The 18461-nt window shown below is 46.3% G+C and overlaps 1 protein-coding gene across 2 annotated transcripts in view; it reads right to left on the reverse strand.

The window, feature by feature from the left end:
- Positions 1–17015, reverse strand: part of TASOR2 (transcription activation suppressor family member 2) — a 92106-nt gene extending 75091 nt beyond the window's left edge. For both annotated transcript variants that reach the window (XM_074976148.1, XM_074976138.1), the window contains exon 1: positions 16542–17015. In XM_074976148.1, the coding sequence (XP_074832249.1) occupies positions 16542–16575 (34 nt within the window). In that variant the 5' untranslated portion in view covers positions 16576–17015. The remainder of the gene's footprint in view (positions 1–16541) is intronic.
- Between the last annotated feature and the right edge of the window lie 1446 nt (positions 17016–18461).

Raw genomic sequence — 18461 nt, forward strand, 5'->3', positions numbered from 1 at the left:
ATTCTACCTGCTGAGTGAGAGTCACTCCTGCCTGCGGACGGTGTGCAGTGCTTGGGGACCCCAGAACCCCATCACATAAGGTCTTTAGACTTCACAAATCTTTCTTATTGGTGAGGGTGCACAAGCTGGAAGCTTCAGCTCACAGGTTTAGTTTGCAGCACAGAGAAACTAGAAAAAGGCATTTTGGTTACTTGTGAATGTGGAACATGAGTTGGAATTGCCTAAATGACAATAAATGTGGAGCCTCACTACACCATTGTGAGAGTAATTTTTTACTACACAGTGGTGCTTTAAGAAAGATACCATAAGGTCTGTAAAGACAAGGAGTCAGGATCTGATTTTTGCCTCTCATGTGAAAAGTAGTATCTTCCTCTTAGCTGTGGCTACGTAAGAGATCTTTAATCTCTGTCACACCACAATTTTTTCACCCTTCCGGTCTCAATTTTTTATCATGAGTTTGAAGGTTTTTCTTTTTTGCTTCTCTGCAATAAAACTTTTAATGTCCTCAAATCCCCACCAGCACTCTCAAACACTCAGGTCCAAAGAGATATAACATAATGAAAAGAATAGCCCAGCACTCCCAAACTGGCAAGATTTTAGCTTCCTTAGCAAAGGCAATGTTGTCTATACAGCAGTCTGAGTTATTTTATTTTGCATTTCTGCAGCATACGATATACAACAATAAAAGGAAGATAAACTCATTGTGTGGGGGTTAAATGACAAGTATGAAGGAAAGGTAATTATATGAGTAGAAAACCAAATGGAAATAACTGTCGCAATGAATGCTTTTAGAGGATAGACAAGAATGGAAATTGGGTGTACAATTATGGAAATGAATTATTTAATTATGAATTATTATGTAAATGCCATTTCCCCTTTTTTCACTTTTAAACTTGCTGTGGGAAAGATACCTCCATTTTTCCTGCTCACATTCTGAACTAGTTACTCTGCTGGAATGATTATTTTAAAAAGGAGAAATAAAAATGTAAGTAACAGAACTATGTTCCCTACACAAACAATGATGAAAAATATAAACAGCATTAGGAAAAACACCTGGAAAATAACAGTGTATTTTCTCTTATTGAATTTAATGATGATAAACAGTAATATATTAATTTGCTTTTTCTTCCCCTTTTTATATTGCTTTGCCTATAGCTTTCTCTCCCACATCTTAAAGATATTAAAAAGATGACAGGGGAGCTCACACTTACTCCTTTAAATCAGACAGAGTAATTAGAGTCTGTCTAAATAAAATTCCTCAACAGTTTCAGTTGAAATACAAGAGCTTTCTTTCCTTCTCGTCCCAAATTTTATGCTGTTTGCTCTTATATTCCACCCCAGTGATGGCTGAACGTGCTAGGGGAAGGAAGGCCCAACGCCAATACTGCAGGTACTTATGCTGGTAAATTGCTTTACTCACACAGGTAGCCCCTGTGATTTTTAATGGACCCAACACAAAACATTTTACAAACACATCAGAAGCAACAGAAAGACCAAGGATAGAGCAGGCCCTTTATTAAAGGGTGCGAGGGGCAAACAATAAACAGAAAATGTGAAAATGGTACAAGTGTTTAAGGACTTTCTTCTTTCATTTTTCACCAAAAGGCCTAGTAGAAATGGGACGTCTAGCTTAACGAATGCCAGTGAAAATGAGATAGGATCAGAGGCTAAAATATGGAAAGAACAGGTTGAAAATTACATAGACGAGTTAGATGTCTTCAAGTCACTAGGGCCTGATGAAATGCATCCTTGAATATTCAAGGAGCTGCCTGAGCAGATACACGAGCCATTAGCACTTATCTTTGAAAAGAAATTCCAGAAAACAGGAAAAGGATCAGTATATTACCAATCTATAAAAGGGGAAATAAGCCAAACCAGAGAATTACACAACAGTCAGCCTAACTTCAGTCCAAAAGATCTTGCTAGTGTAGACATGGCCAAAATGATTTGGACAAACTGGAGAAATGGTTCGAAGTAAAGAGGATGAAATGCAATAAAGACAGAGGCAAAGTTCTCCACTTTGGAAGGAACAATCAGTTGCACATATGCAAAATGGGAAATGACTGGCTAGGAGGGCATACTGCAGAAAGGGAACCAGGCATCACAGTGAACCATAAGCCAAATATTTTGAGTCAACAGTGTGACACTGCTGCAAGTAAAGCAAACATCTTTCTGGGATGCAGTAGCAGGAACGTCATAAGACACAAGAAGCAATTCTGCTGCTCTACTCTGTATCGATTAGGGCTCTACTGGAATATTTCATCCAGCTGTGGGTGCCACGTTTCAGGTAAGACATGGACAAATTAGAGAAGGTGCAGAAAAGAACAAGAAAAAGATTAAAGAGGTTGTGGAAACATATTCAAGATTTTTAAAGACCTCTAGAGATCCTTTTCCATCCTATAATTCCACTCCTAAGAGTTTTTGACATACGTGCATGACAGATTGGGGCACTGAGACTTCATTGAGATGCCACATGGGCCTGAAAGTCTAAAAGGTTGAGACTCTCTCTCACGCGCGTGCACGTGTGTATATATAGAGACCAGGAAGGTGGCTTCTAAAGCTGATTAATTGGGAATATAGTCATGCGGGACTGGAAGTCGAGGTTCATCAGATGAAGTGGGGTGGGCAGAAAGAAACTGGGGAACTAGGTAAGGTTGGGCAGATCGGTGTGGGGGGGTAGTTGGGGTATGTGGAAGGAGAATGGCTCTTAGAATAGGGGCAGCTGAAGATAGCATGTGAAGGGTAGATAGAGAGCCACAGTTGTGGGGGGCTTGGGGCACAGGGGGCTAAATTGTTTGAGTGTGGAGACCTGGACCAGAGGGCTTGGGGTAGGGTTGAAAGCATAGGTGAGGGAAGGGAGACATGGGGGGTGGCTGAGTGTGGGGGAGATGGGAGCCAGGACTCCGGACTGCATGTGTGGGTGGAGCCTGGGATTTGGGAGTAGGCTTGAGGGGGCAGGGGGCTTTGAGGGAAGCTGGCTGTGAGGGCAGGTGAGACAGGAAGAGATGATGGGGATTGTTTAGTCTGGGAGAGAAGACAGACAATAACAACAGTTTTCAAGTACATAAAAGGTTAATCATCCTCTCCTAGAATCTGATTCCTCTCCCACTCAGGCCCACTCAGGGTGGTTACCTGCCTCGGAGTAGCCTGGCTTGTTGGCGGGCAGAGATCTCAGGCGGGCAGGTGGCACTGGCGATGCAAAGTGCTGGGAGAGGGACTTGCGGCGCATGGTCCTACGCTACGGCTGGGCCACCTGCAGGGGGAGGATCCAGGGGGCAGTTTTTGGGGGAGGAAGAGAACAATTTTTGCAGAGGGGTGGGACTGGGGGGCAGTGGGACAGTTTCCAGGGGCTGGAGGCCGTTCACACAGGGAAAGTGATCTGGGACTGGAACTGGGGGGCCATTCCTGCATCACCCCATAGTGCAGGCACAGCCTCTACCACTGGAAGGGGTTTTCCGTTGCTATAGGAACACCACTTCCCGCCACACACCTAGGCACAGCCTCTACCAACGGAAGGGGTTTTCGGTTGCTTTAGGAATTCTATCTTCCAGACCCAGCTGTGCCCCAAGGGGATGGGCAGAGGAGAGTTACGTCCGGCACAGCTACACCCCCCGCCCCCAGAAGTGGGGCCTTTTCACGTCCCTGACCGAGGCACCGACGATGATCTGATTATTCAGTGCCCACAAGGGCTGGGTGCGTAACTCCACAGCCACACTGGGAGACTGTCCTGCTTTACCTTTACCAGTACAGAAGGTTCACCCCTCTAACCGACAGTGACCCCAGCACAAAAACAGCCTGAGACTCCTAGCAACAACATCTGGAGATGACTGGATGTGTCCAACTGGTTCCTCAGAACCCTAAGATCATGGTCCACCAAAGTCAGCAGGTCTCTTTCTACCTACTTCCAGGTAGGGCTGGATTGGGTCTTGCTACCACTGGCTTTTCTAGGATCAACAGGTCTTTTCCTAAGGTTGACCAGAGAGCAGCTGGGCCTTATGTATGGTCAGGTCTTCAGTCAGAGGAGGGCTGATGGTAAGAGGAGGAACTGCAGGTTTCACACATGGCTGGTCTCATCTCATTACACTTTGGACCACAGTTCCTGCCATGGATGGCTCTTCCAGGAAAACATCAGAAAGGGGTTAATCACCTACAAAACATAATGGGCCCCTTTATGGCTTGAAGACTCCATCTCCTCTTCCTTGTCCTGCTTCCAAATCAAACCCTGCACAATGAATGGGGCCCTCTTACTGCAAACACCAATCCTCAGCCACACAACATGTCTTTTAAGTAAATAAAAGAGGAACGGTGAACGGACAATTCGTTTGGTCTCTCTCATCACTCAGCTTTGCAGAATTATTAAAATGTTCCTTCAGTCATAGCTTTTTCCTGGTTCCAAATCTAGATCTACCATCTGCATGGGGAGAAGGCAGCAGCATGTAATTAATTCAAGCCTTCTGGTTCCTTTTCCTTTTTGTGGCCAAGTGTACTTCTGATGTGAAATGTTTGTGATTAGCTTTGGGGGGGGTGGGGAGAGGTGTGTTAGTCTGTAGTCTCACACACAACAAGCAGTCCTGCAGCACCTTACAGATTAATGCATTTATTAGTTAGGTAATAAGCTTTTGTGGGTAAGACCCACTTCTTCAGATTGGAGCAGATAATAAGAATCCAGGATTTACATAGCTGGGGGAGGGGGGTTGCAGGGGAAGGAAGCAGGAGGAGAAAAAAAGGGGCAGGGTTACATCTTCCTTAGTTCCTGCTAATGACAGGTGACTCCCCCTCCTTCCTTCCCCCATTTCCTGCTATACAAACCCTAGATTCTTATTATCTGCTCCAATCTAAAGAAGTGGGTCTTACTCATGAAAGTTCATTTGTTCGTCTGTAAGGTGCTGCTGGATTGCTTGTTGTTTGTGGCTAGGGAGACACAGGCTGGAAGGCAGCAGAACTCCAGTGAAGACACTGATTTCAGGCACCACTGGCTTATTTTAGCTGCAGAGTTAGCTCAGGAGATCAACACCCAGGGTAGCTTAGCCCTAGTGTGAGTAGCTGCCCTGCAAAGCCCTCCCCAAGTGTCTAACGGTACCGCTGCTGCGCTCTCCCAAGCATGTGGGGGCATGGCCCATGGTTCTTTGTGCAGCAGTCAGCTCAGGTGCTCTTTCCCAGTGCACTGCGGGAGAAAATGTCTATCCTTCTGAGCACACAGGGGAATTATGGGATGGCACTGGAGGACTAAAAACTCAAGTGGTTTAGCTTGCATCTTCATGGCAAAGCAGGCCATTTATCTGCCTCAGTGAAAGCAGAATTCAGGCTATCATCCATCCCCTAGCTGAGCCAGCTACCCCTGCTTGAAAGCACCACTAAACAGAAAGGCCTGGTCTACACCAGGGATCAAAGTCGATCCCAGGTACGCAACTTTGGCCATGCCATTTGTGTAGCTAGAATCGACATATCAGGATCTACTTTCTTCCCTGGTGCAAAACAGGGATCTTCAGGTTCGTGCCAGCATCCCTTACTCTACACGTCAGCCTGGAGTACCAGGGTCGACAGCCGAGTCCAGAGAGATTGATTTTGCCATGTTTTCTCACATGCGGCAAAATCGACCCCCAGAAGATTGATTACGGCATGCCGACACCCCCCCCCACCCCCCCCCAATTATAGCCATGCCCAGAGTGAGAGGTTTTTTTGTGTTGAGAGGAACGTAGCAGCAGCTAGAAAAATGCCTCATGTGGTCTAATGACCCACAAAAACCTGAGTGAAACCGATGGCAGATCCTGGCCTTCAACACGAGTATTTTATTTAAACGTGGTAATCAATAGCCTCTGGGTGGGTTTCTTCTGAAATCACTATTGCTTTGTTAATTGTTTAACGTATTTTTAATGCTATTTCTCATTATAAAAAACATTAAGCTACACACATGCCACTTTGAACTTGTATGTCTTTCTACGTCTCTGCCCTGCAAACATGACCAGCCTGGTACTTATGTACCACCACTAAACTTGACCAAACTGGCTGCATTAGCAAAGTTACTTGAACATGTTAGTACTTGCAGCATCAAGTTCTTAGACCACACCTAGCTGGATGTCCTTATATAAAAACTTAGTAGTAAGTAAAGGACACATGGAGCCTAACGAGAGAATACAGAGACATATGTATGAGCAGGAGAATGCATTTAAGGGCCGAATGGACTGAAGTCAATGAGATTTTTGAGTGCTCACATTCAGGACCAGCTTCAATAAGATAAACTCTGAAGAGCCTGGGAAGCGTTCTAAAACATGACAGAAATAGAACATTTATAGTTGACTAGAAACAAGGAGATAAATTACCCAGGCTTAAGCTATTTGCTAAAAACCTGGATAATATTAAAAAGCTTGTACGCAGATGTGTATCAGAGGAAACAATTACCGAGAATGCAACAAATCTGAAAATTCAGGAAAAATTCTCGAGCTCTATTTAAGGCTAAAGAAGCATCTTCAATTGCAGTTAGGCCCAAATGGAGATTCTTCATTGGAAAAAAGTTATAGCATTTAAAAAATTGAAAGTTTTTTTTTTTTTAATTTTAATGGAAACAGCAGTGCCCACTTTAAATAGTCTCCTGTAGTGTTTGGCCTATACTGAGAAGCTGAAAGTGAAAGAGAGAATAGAAACAAAAGTGAAACTACCTATTTTCCATTGAGTACAAAAAACCAAAGAAAAGTAACAGCATAAATAGTGAAAATGAAATCAGATTTGTAACGCTAATGGTTCTAATTATCTCTGGCATTCAGTTATTATAAGAGCTGTACTGAGAGGCCCTTGAATTTTGCAGTGTAGAATGAGTAGTCTTACATATTTGACTACATCTTTTGAATTTTGAGTTTCAGTTGTTTGTCTGTCATATACACATTCTGTAACCATACTTGGCTGTTTAAGACCCAATGCTGGAAATATCTACGTGAGTGAATGACTTTACTCACTCCCCTAATTCTATGGACCTCTGTGGAGTTATTCACGCGTGTTAAGTTACTTTTAGGTATCAAAGTTTGCAGGACTGGAGACTCCATTTATAAATATATTACATCTGTAAGGCACTGAGATATTTTAATATGAAAGATGCTACTTTTTGTTTATCATCCAACTATCACAAAGCATTCCTAATTGATAAGATAACACAAAATCCACTTTAGGTCATTGCTCCCAGAGTATTAACACACCGAGAATTTGTAACAGACTATTACATGGTTAATTGTTAGTATGGTTACTTGAAAACTGGCCACCAGAGGCTAACCGAGGACAGAGTGTACTAATGTCCAATCTAAACCTTCCTCGCTGAGGTTTAAGCCCATTGCTTCTTGTTCTATCATCAGAGGCTAAAGGAGAATAATTTTTCTCCCGTCTCCTTTTAAAACCCTTTTAGGTACTTGAAAGCTGCTATTGTTTCCCCTCTCAGACTTCTCTTTTCCAAACTAAACAAACCCAGTTCTTTTAATCTTCTGTCATAGGTCATATTTTCTAGACCTTTAACCATTTGAGTTGCTCTTCTGCAGACCCTCCCCACTTTATCTACTTCTTTCCTACAGTGCAGTGCCCAGAACAGGACACAGTATCCAACTGAAGCCTGATCAATGCATGTTGAATAGTAACAGAGAGGGAGCCGTGCTAGTCTATATACTATCAAAACAAAAAATCAGTCAAGTAACACTTGAAAGACTAACAAAATCATTTATTAGGTGAGCTTTTGTGGGACAGACCCACTTCTGGTCTGGCTATGGTCTGAAGAAGTGGATCTGTCCCACAAAAGCTCAGCACCTAAGAAATTATTTTGTTAGTCTTTAAAGTGCTACTGGACTGCTTTTTTGTTCTAATCAGTGAAGAATTACTTCCCAGGTCTTGCTCTCAACACTCTTGTTAATACAGCCCAGAATCACGTTGGCCTCGTTTGCAACAGCATCACACAGTTGACTCACACTCAGCTTTCAGTCCACCATTGCCCCTAGATCTCTCAGAAGATGGAAGAAGGCCTTAATGAGTCAGACCAGTGACCAAGTATTGTCTGACAGGACTACTAATAAATTCCAGTAACAAACAACTGCAGACTAGCAACAGAGAGGAAGCCGTGCTAGTCTATACACTATCAAAACAAAAAGCAGTCAAGTAGCACTTTAAAGACTAGCAAAATAATTTATTAGGTGAGCTTTCATGGGACAGACCCACTTCTGATATGGCTATGGTCTGCTTTTTGACTGCTTTTTGTTTTGATAACTGCAGACTACTTTGTCCCGGGGGCAGTTTCTTTACAACCCAAGGAAGCTGGTGGGTGCCCAAGCTTTATCTTCCTTGTGCTATCTTTTCCAGCCATGCTGAGAACTCAGAACGTTCCAACGAGCTACAGGTCTTTATCACTTTGGAAGATCAGGCCAAAAAAAAAAAAAAAAAAAACGTGCCTCAAGTTAGAAACCCCAAATCAGTAAATACTCCTGGAAAATTTTAGCCAGCAGCTCAGTCTACACTTCAAACATTAAAGTACTACCACAGCAGTGTTTTCAGCTGAAAGCATGGCCACAGCACCAGTGCTGGGAGACAGAAAACCACCTCCACGCTGGTCCTTTACAGCACAATCACTTACTGCCTTTGGGGAGAGCAGTTTCACGCCCTGGCTACATCTACACGTGCACGCTACATTGAAATAGCTTATTTCGATGTAGCGACATCGAAATAGTCTATTTCGATGAATAATGTCGACACGTCCTCCAGGGCTGGCAACGTCCTCCAGGGCTGGCAATGTAGACTACATAGGGGCTCGTCTAATTCTTGACTTCCCCCCCCACCCCTCCACTCTCTGATTTGCTCACCTTGATTATATTTGTCTGATTTGTCCTCCTTGCTTACTGTTTTTGGTTCTCTGTGTCTTAAATATTGAGTCTGTTCTGGTCTGGCTATGGCCTGAAGAAGTGGGTCTGTCCCACGAAAGCTCACCTAATAAATTATTTTGCTAGTCTTTAAAGTGCTACTTGACTGCTTTTTGTTTTAATAACTATGCTATTTCAAAATGCATTTTTGTGTCTAGCAGAATTGTTTCAAAATAAGCTCTTCCAGAATAGCTTAAAAACATAAAAATGGCTGTACTTGGCTCAGACCAAAGGTCCATCTAGCCCAGTATCTTGTCTGCTGACAGTGGCCAATGCCAGGTGCCCCAGAAGGAGTGGACCAAATAGGTAATTATCAAGTGATCTCTCCTGCCATCCACCTCCAGCCTCTGACAAACAGAGGCCAGGGACACCATTCCTTACCCATCCAGGAAAATCGCCATGAATGCATCTAACCTCCATGAATTTACCTAGCTCTTTTTTAAACCTTGTCAATAGTTCTAGCCTTCACAGCCTCCTCTGGCGAGGCATTCCACAGATTGACCGTGCGCTGTGTGAAGAAGAACTTCCTTTTATTTGTTTTAAACCCGCTGCCCATTAATTTCATTTGATGTCCTCTAGTTCTGATCTTATGGGAACAAGTAAATAAATCTTCCTCGTTCACATTCTCTACACCACTCATAATTTTTTATATTTCTATCATAGTCCCTCTTTGTCTCTGGTTTTCTAAACTGAAAAGTCCTAGTCTCTTTAATCTACCTTCATGTGGGACCTGTTCCAAACCCCTCATCATTTTAGTTGCCCTTGTCTGAACCTTTTCGAATGCCAATAACGCTGTAGCTTATTTCGGAAGCTAACCTTCTGTCACAGATACACAACTCCAGAGTCACATTTGCAGTCACCATTAACCAAAAGAACCACACCACTGCCAGATGCTCTGAGCATCCGCATCCCAACACACACACAGTGGCCGTTTCTACGCATGTGGCATGCTAATAAATGGCCCAAAATATGCTAATGAGGCACAGATGTAAATTCCCCAAGCCTCATTAGCATAAGGTCCCATGATTTGGAGTCCGGAAGCCGGACTACAAAATAACAGGTAGATGTGCAGCCCTTGGGGGATCTTCTGGAAGGAAGTCCTCCTTCTGGAAGCACCTTCTTCCTTAAAATTTTCGGGAAGAAGGGGGCCTCTGAAAGGAGGACTTCCTTCTGGAAGTTCCCCTGGGGCCGCGCTTCTACAAGTTGTTTTGGAGTCTGGAAGAGCTTCTTCCGGACTCCAAATCATGTGACCTTATGCTAATGAGGCGTGGGGAATTTACATCCATGCCTCATTAGCATATTTGGGACCGCTGATTAGCATGCCACTGTCAGAGAAAGTGGCATGTGTAGAAACAGCCAATAATATGAAATATAAAAATGTAACCAAATACACTAATGTTTTCAGATGCATGTTCGATACAACTAAAACCAAATTTAGCTCACTTATTTATTGCACAAGTTCAGAATGTGGGAGGGGGCTCCAAGCTGGGGCAGAGTGTTGGGGTGAGGGCTCCAACTAGGGCTACAGGCTTTTGGGCAGAAGTTGGGGGGGATAAGGGGATGGGGTGCAAGATGGGAGCTCCAGGATGGGGCAAAGGATTGGAGTGATGGAGGGGGTGAGGGGTGTAGGAGGGAGCTCCATGCTGGGAACAAGGGTTTTGGAGTGCAGGAGGGGGCTCGGAGCGGAAGGGTGGGGTGGAAGTATAGGATCGGGGTGTCAGTGTGTGGGAGGTGCTCAGGCCTGGGTGTGAAGTTAGGGTGTGTGGCGCTGACCTCAGGCAGTTCCCATTTGGTGGTACAGGGAGGTGAGGCAGGCTCCCTTCCTGCCCTGGTGCCCTGCCACTTCTGGAAGTAGGTGTACAGGGGCCAAGGGAGGGGGGAAGATGACTCCATACACTGCCCTTGCCTGCAACTCCCGTTGGCCACAATTCTTGGCCAATGGGAGCTGCGTGGGCGGTGCCTACAGGTGAGGTCAACACAGAGTCAGAGCATCAGAGACCTTCCGCGATCACCGCACAGTTCTAGCCCAGCCCAGGGAGAGGGGGCAGAACAGAAGCATGCAGATCCGCCTTCTGCCAGCCAGATGAACACAGGAGCTTTAGTGCCTACAGCCCAGGGCCCCAGGATAAGGGGGGGACCCCACAAAAAGATCTGGACTTTTGGGAGCCCAGAGGTCTTTTTGCAAGGTACCCCTAAGCCCAGAGTCCTGGGCTTCAGTAGCTAACGCCCCAGCATTGACCTAGCCCTGCTCCCTCCAGGAGCACCGCGAAACCACCTGATCGCAGCACTCCAGGAGGGAGCCTTGAAGAGCCACAGGCTACATTTTACAAAGAACCACACGCATCTTGCAAGCCGCAGACTTAGCATCACCATCTTGGGGCATCATTTAGCCTTCTTCCATTGGGTTCCTCCATGGTCTCCCTACAATAAAACTGGTCCTATAACTCCCCTGACTTTACTCAACCAAACCAATGTAGATTTAGGCTAGATATTAGAAGAAGATTTTTAAATAAGAGGACAGCTGAGCACTGGAACACGCTACCTAGAGAGGTTGTAGAATCTCTGACATCATGGGTTTTAAGAACAGGTTATATGAACATCTGTCAGGGACAGTCTAAATATACTTGGTTCTGCCTCAATGCAGGCAGACAGACTAGTCCTACATTTCTAAGATCAGGGCTCCCCAAAATCCAGTCACCAGCTGTAACAACCTCAGTTTTCTGTCCTCCAAATCATGCGTGTACAGTGTCACTCAAGTTGGAGTACAATAGACCTCAGAGGGACAATCACCTCCGGAACGGTGGTGGTTCATACCTCTGAAATGTATGTAACTGGGAACAAAACGTTGTGGTTGTTCTTTCGGACGTTTATAACTGAACGTTGACTTATTACAGCTTTGAAACTTCACTATGCACAGGAAAAATGCTGCTTTTAACCAGCTTCATTTAAACAATACAAGCCCAGAAATGGTTTCCTTGCCTTGTCAAATCTTTTTTTTTTTTAAATCTCTTCCTTTTTTTTTTTTTAAAAGTTGTTTTGTATTTAACATAGAACTAGATTTGGTTTTTGTCTTTTTTTTGTCTCTGCTGTGGCCTAACTGCATACTTCCACTTCCAAATGCTAGGTGCAGTTAACGCATCAGTTCGGAACTGATGTTCATAATTCTGAGGAGCTATTGTATTCCCTTTAATTTTTGTGTCTAGTCAGTTTCACTTTCTGATTTGCCCATAGAAGCACGATGACTATGAATCTGGGTCGCCAATGAAGCCAGGAGAAGTGTAAGCCCAAGTAGAAGAATATTTGAAAGCAATAGTTTGGATAGGTTTTGCTTAAAAAACACACATACAACAAAAGCCAAACTTGAATTGTGGACCTAGATGTCCTAGGAATGTAAGTGGCATCAACACTAGAAAAAAATGCAATGCTACTACCTTAAATGTGAAACAGCATACTGTAGTGGTGACAGCAGAGGCTAGGCAGTCGTAAGTCTTGGATTCTAGTCTTGGGTCAGTTACAGGCATCCTTTGTGCCCTTAGCTTGCTTACTTACCAAAACCCTTGTACTTCAAGTGGAGCACAGGTTATCTACAAGTCTTCTCCACTTCACTCTGCTTCCAACAAAAATTCCAGCTGACCCACAAGTAACCCAGTTGTTGTCCTTCAGTTGAGGTCTTCCTCTTTTGCACTTTCCTTGAGGGTTCCACGCAAGAACTGGATGGATTATGCTGGCGGATGGTTTTCTGAGAGCATGGCCCAGCCATCCCCACTTCCTTCTCTTGATTTGAACGTCAAGTGGTTCTTTCCCTGCTCTGTTCCAAAACTCCTCATTTGTGACCAAGTCTTGCCATTGGATGCGAAGGATGTACCTCAGGCATCTGTATATGAAGGTCTATGGCTTGTGATTTGAAGACCTTTTAGTATACCAGGTCTCGCATCCATACAAGAGCTCACGCCTCACGCTTGTGTTGAAGATCCATAAGTCTTTATATTAAATTTTTCAAACTTAGGTGCCTAAAGTTAAGCACCGACATCCAAGCTGATTTTTCAGCTGTGCAGAGAACCATGTTGCCCTAGCAAGTTAAATAGGCACCAGTGCGCTTCGCACCCCACCTGACCAGGCAAACACTGATTCAGACACATTTGAAAATGTTGCGCAAGATGCACAAAGGTCCTCTGCTGCCTCAGCGTGGGGTTTACACACCTACGTCCCAGTTGTAGGCTTGACTGCAATGCTCAAACTGCCGGCCGAGCCCTGCAGATGACCGAATACGCTCAGTCTCTGAATTTTCAATGTGACTTGATGCTTACAACTCTGCTTCTGGTTACACGCACTCCTGCCTGTCTGGACACCATCTCCCTGCTAAGCCCTAGTGATTCACGGATCACAGGATGAGAGGCCAGGCCGTCCTGTGCAGCCCAATCCAGCAGACGTGCTTAGGGGCCACCTGCTAGGATGGGTCCCAGACACAGTCTGGCGTGGGGAGGTTGTGGTGGAGATACCCACACTGCAACTTTTCCTTCTGCGGTCAGAGCACTCGCTGGGGATGAGAGAGATGCAAGTGCAGTTCCCCTGACGGGGGAAATAGGATTTCCACTGAAATCTTTCACTTCTCAAGAGAGAGCTCTTATCCTTGAGCTGTGGGATATTCTGATATGGGCCTCCGCCTCTTGAAGACGCGCCACCATGGACTAGACCAGGGGTTCTAAAACCTTCCTTGCACTGCGACTTCCTTCTGACCACAAAAAATACTACACGACCACAGAAAGGGGGGCCACGCCTGAGCCCACCCAAGCCCCACCGTTTGGGGCTGTAATAGGATGGGGTTTCTGGGCACAGCTAGAGAAATCAGTGCAGGGTACCTTTGCTTAAAATCTGGGCTACTCACAGCCCCAGTCTGGGATTTTCTTCTCTCTAAGGCAAATCCAGCCAGCTCCCACAGCAACTCTGCCAGCTCCTTGGCCAGCCAGAAGCTACACAAGCAAGCCCACAGACTAGCCAGCTGCTGTACCAGTCCAGACAAACAATCCCCTTAGCACAATATTTGGAGCCAGGGGCCACACTAGGCATTAACATGGCTTCCAGACCCTATAAAAAAAATCCAGTCACGTGACAGGGGAGGGGGGACAAAGTCCAAGGACTTCAGCCCCAGGTAAGGGCAGAAGGCCTCAGGCTTCAGTAAACAGCCTTCAGCTTCAGTCCTGGGCCCCAGCACATCTAAATCCAGCCATTAAAACAAAGTTGTGACCCTCTCTGGGGTCCCAACCCACAGACAGAGAACCACTGGATTAGGCTGACCAAACTCTGGAGCTCAGGTTGCAACATTTTTTCATAGCCCTGTACGACGATGCAGCTGCCTCGATCTAATTTTAACCAGAGACTAGGCCACGCTGTTCCTCACACACAGTTCAGCTTCTCCTCCCGCTTGAGTCAGCAGCATGAAGAGATGATCATGTGCTTAAGTCCTCAGTGGCATTAGCTCTTGAAAATTACTTTGCTAACATCGAGTCATGCTGACTGTTCCAAGTTGGAAGAAGAGGAAGGCTGAAGTACCACAAAAGCCTTCATAACCTCAGTATCCTGAGCAAACTGCAGTGCAGGTGACAGATGGAAAAAGTACCCAAAAAGTTATTCGAGAAAAAAATGCAGCTGCTTCGTGTGCGCATGTATTCAAGTATCCAGGAAGCGAAAGCGGCTGCACTTTTACTCCAGTAACTTTATAGGTAATTTTTCCACCTCGAGTAGGTGATATATCCCATCTACCAAATATAGCGTTCAGCAGATGAAATAGTTTTCACCTTCTCTCCAGCGACTGCAGTTAGCTTACCAAACAGCTGTTGTGCTTCAACTCAGAGATGGCAATCTGGTGGTAGCTGAAGTAGTCCATATAGGTTGTGCCTACCTGCAGAAAACCCTGCTGTTTGGATGCAATTAATGTGGGAAACTCAGCTTGCACTTTAATTTTTTCTTTTCCCAGCTGACTCTTTTACACGTGCCTGACTATTGAGAGTAATGGGAATCTCGTGCCTATATGAAAAGAGGAAAACAAACCAAACACGCAATAACACTGCAGGATCGGGGTCAGATAACGTGGACCCTACAAGGTATGTCTACTCAGGAGCTGGGCAAAGCTTGAGTCAGCAAACAAACTGCTAGTGTAGCCATGGTGACAAGGACTAGCCATCCGCATACAAACTCACTTGATCCCCTTATAACAAATTGCACAATCTTTAGGGACACAGCCTTCTCCTTTGACTGTCACGTACATTGACAGCACTTAAAAAAATAACCTCCCCTTCAGCAGAACACTGAGTGACAAATGATAAACAAAGAATAGGTTTTCAGCCTTCTGTTGTATGTAAATTGGATCTTGTACCATTTTGCTGGTTTAGAGTTAATATATAGTCCCTTCTAAAATGCTGGCTGGTTTTGACCTATACTGCTTTTGCAGTGGCACTGGCCCTAACAAAAGAATCTGACGCCATTGTGCAAAATTAGTAAATAACTCAGGCCTTCCCCCTGCGACGTGATCCACACCCGTAGGCCTCTAGCCAGGTGGAGAATCAGCACAAGGAGGCGGGGAAGGAATGCAACCAATGTACATTGCAGACATGGGATCTAAATCATCAATGTCCAATGAATTCTGGCCTCTGATAATCTGCTTCACAGAAACACCTTCCCGAGACAATCAGGTGATAAGATATGGCTCTTTGCCTCCAGATGGGGAAAGAGCTGTCTGAAAATGCTAGAGAGTCTTATATTTCCAGAAACAGCCATTTAGCTTTGAAAGAAGGGAAGCTGCCCCATTTCTTTTTTTTAACCTGTGTATTTTTCACAACATCACTACTATTACTACTACTCCTACTGATGAGGAGGAGAACAGAACAGGAGACAAATAAGCAAATTTTAAGCCGATTTAGGAGAACAGCACAGGAGACATTCGGACACAATTTTAGGCTGGTCTAGAAGGATGGCAAATACGTAGACATGATTTTAGGTCCATCTAGGAGGGCAGGACAGGAGCCACAAAGACATAATTTTAGACCGATTTAGAAGGATGAGAGCTGTGCAGACAATTTTAGGCTGATCTAGAAGGATGGGAAATACGCAGACACGATTTTAGGCCCATCTTGGAGTGCAGGACAGGAGCCACGAGGACATACTTTTAGACCAATTTAGGACAGGAGCCATGTGGACCCACTTTTAGGCCTATCTGGGAGGCAGAACAGGACATGTGTGGACACAATTCTAGACCAATCTAGAAGGCAGGAAATAGGTGGCCACAATCTGAGGCCTGTTTGGGAGGAGGGCAAGGTACAGACACAGTTTTAGGCCCACCTAGGAAGGCAGGTCAGGTCAGGGGCGGTGTGAACGCAATGTCAGAGGGATGGAGGAGGGCAGGAGATGCCGGGACACACTTTTCCCTGGCTCTGGACATGCAGGAGAGGAAACCTACACACGCAGTTTTAGGCAGACCCAGGGGGGCAGCCAGGGCACCTGTGCACACAATGTTAGGCTGATTTAAGCTCGGGGACACCGCAGACAATCTCTGAGGGATCTCGAGGGAAGGGAACCACAGACCCACTTCTCGGCCGATCCCGGCCAGGAGCGGTGCAGACACAACAGCCCCCCGCCCGCTCGCCGGCCCCGCCGCCCGCTCACCTGGCCCCGCCGCCGCGCCCCGCCGCTCTCCCATGGCAGAGGTCTGCTTTTCTCACGCCCCCCGGGCCGCCCCTCAGTGCGGCTGCCGCCGGCCATACGCGCCGCTCCCGCCTCTCCGCATGCCGGCGGGGCAGCGGCCGGCCCCGCTCCGCTCCCTGCGGGCTGGCTCGGCGCCTTCCCCCGCTCCGAAAGCACAGCCGGCCTCGGACCCCGGCGTGGGAACCGGAGCCCGGCGTGGGAAAGAGCCCTCGGCGGCGGTTCTCCCGGCTCTCAAGCCTGCGCCGGCATTGCAACCCGCAGCGGGAGCGCCGGGGCCATGGCTGGGGGGGGGTCCCCCTCTCTGCTACGGAAGCGGGGTCCCCGGTGCCATCGCCCGCCCGCCGCTTCCCACGCCACCCGGGAACGTGGCCGTGTGGCAGCGGCAGCGCCTCGCCCGCAGCCCGGCCAGCAGCCGCAGGAAGTGAATGGGAGCCGAGGAGGAAAAGGAGGAGAGAGAAAGTGAAAACTGAACCGGAAAGCTACCGCCTTGTACTTCCCGCAAGGTCAGGCCCGGGCCAGCCCCTGGCGCAGCGGAGCGCCCCCCGCGGGGCAGTTGCTTCATTAGGTCTGTGCTATGGGTTGGGGGCTTCCCCCCGGCAGCAGCAGGGGGCCAAACGGAGAGAGAAATCACTGAGCTGCAATTTATTTGCAAATTTGACTCCGTCAACCAAGGATTAAACAGAGACTGGGAGTGGCTGGCCCCTTACAAAAGCAGCTTCTCTGCCCGGGGTGTTAATATCTCCCCTTTAGATGCTAACAGTGGGCCACATCCCCTTGTCTGAGCTGGTTTGTTTTTTCCTCTTTTGATACATCCTACTAATAATATCAAAACAAAAAAGCAGTCCAGTAGCACTTTAAAGACTAACAAAATAATTTATTAGGTGATGAGCTTTCGTGGGACAGACCCACTTCTTCAGACCATATTAAGTCTGTTCTGGTCTGGCTATGGTCTGAAGAAGCGAGTCTGTCCCACGAAAGCTCACCTAATAAATGTTGTTAGTCTTCAATGTGCTACTGGACTGCTTTTTTGTTTTGAGAGTAGACAGACTAGCATGGCTTTCTCTCTGTTACTACGGATAATGGGCCATTTCCACTTTGCTGAACAGACCTTGTCAGCTCTGGCCCTCCCTTTTATTGGGTCCCCACTCTTTAAATACCCCTCTGGACCCGCCCACCACCATCACCTGTCATGCATCTGATGAAGCGGGTCTTTGCCCACGAAAGCTTATGCTCCAGAATATCTGTTAGTCTATAAGGTGCCACAGGACTTCTTTATGTTCTCGAAGATACAGACTAACACAGTTACCTCTCTGATACATATCTCCTTTGCTGAGTTCCCATGAGAGTCCGCACAAAAGAGCTGTTTGATAAATCCTTCGGGGTCGCCCAGCTAGTCTGGAGGGCGGGGGAGTGCAAAGTCGGGGATGGGCCTCAGGGTCATCTATCTCATTAAAAATGTTGAAATGTGCCACTGTTTTTATTGGGTGATGAGTGTTCGTGGGACAGACCCACTTCTTCAAATCAGGAGTTGTGCTGTACTGGAAATGGTAGGAGGGGTTCTTAACACTGAGATCCAAAAAAAAATGAAATAAAAACTGATAAATCAGATATATAGGACAGTGGGGTGGGGCGAAGCGGGAGAGGGGAGCGAATTACTAAGTGTGCTGCCTGAAACAGCAAGAAGTCTTGTAGCACCTTATAGTAGTAGTAGGCATCCTTCAGTCTGCATAGACTATGGATCGCGCCCTTTAAAGTTTCAATTGAGGACTTCATTTACAGCGTCTACTGTGACTATGAAGACCCACATGAGAGTGACAGTCCTTGCTGCATCTCTTGCAGATGTAGTGGGTGTCTGGCAAGTCCTTAGTGTGCTTTCTGTGT

The sequence above is a fragment of the Carettochelys insculpta genome, chromosome 1 (genome assembly GCF_033958435.1).
Source record: "Carettochelys insculpta isolate YL-2023 chromosome 1, ASM3395843v1, whole genome shotgun sequence".
Taxonomy (NCBI): Eukaryota; Metazoa; Chordata; order Testudines; family Carettochelyidae; genus Carettochelys; species Carettochelys insculpta.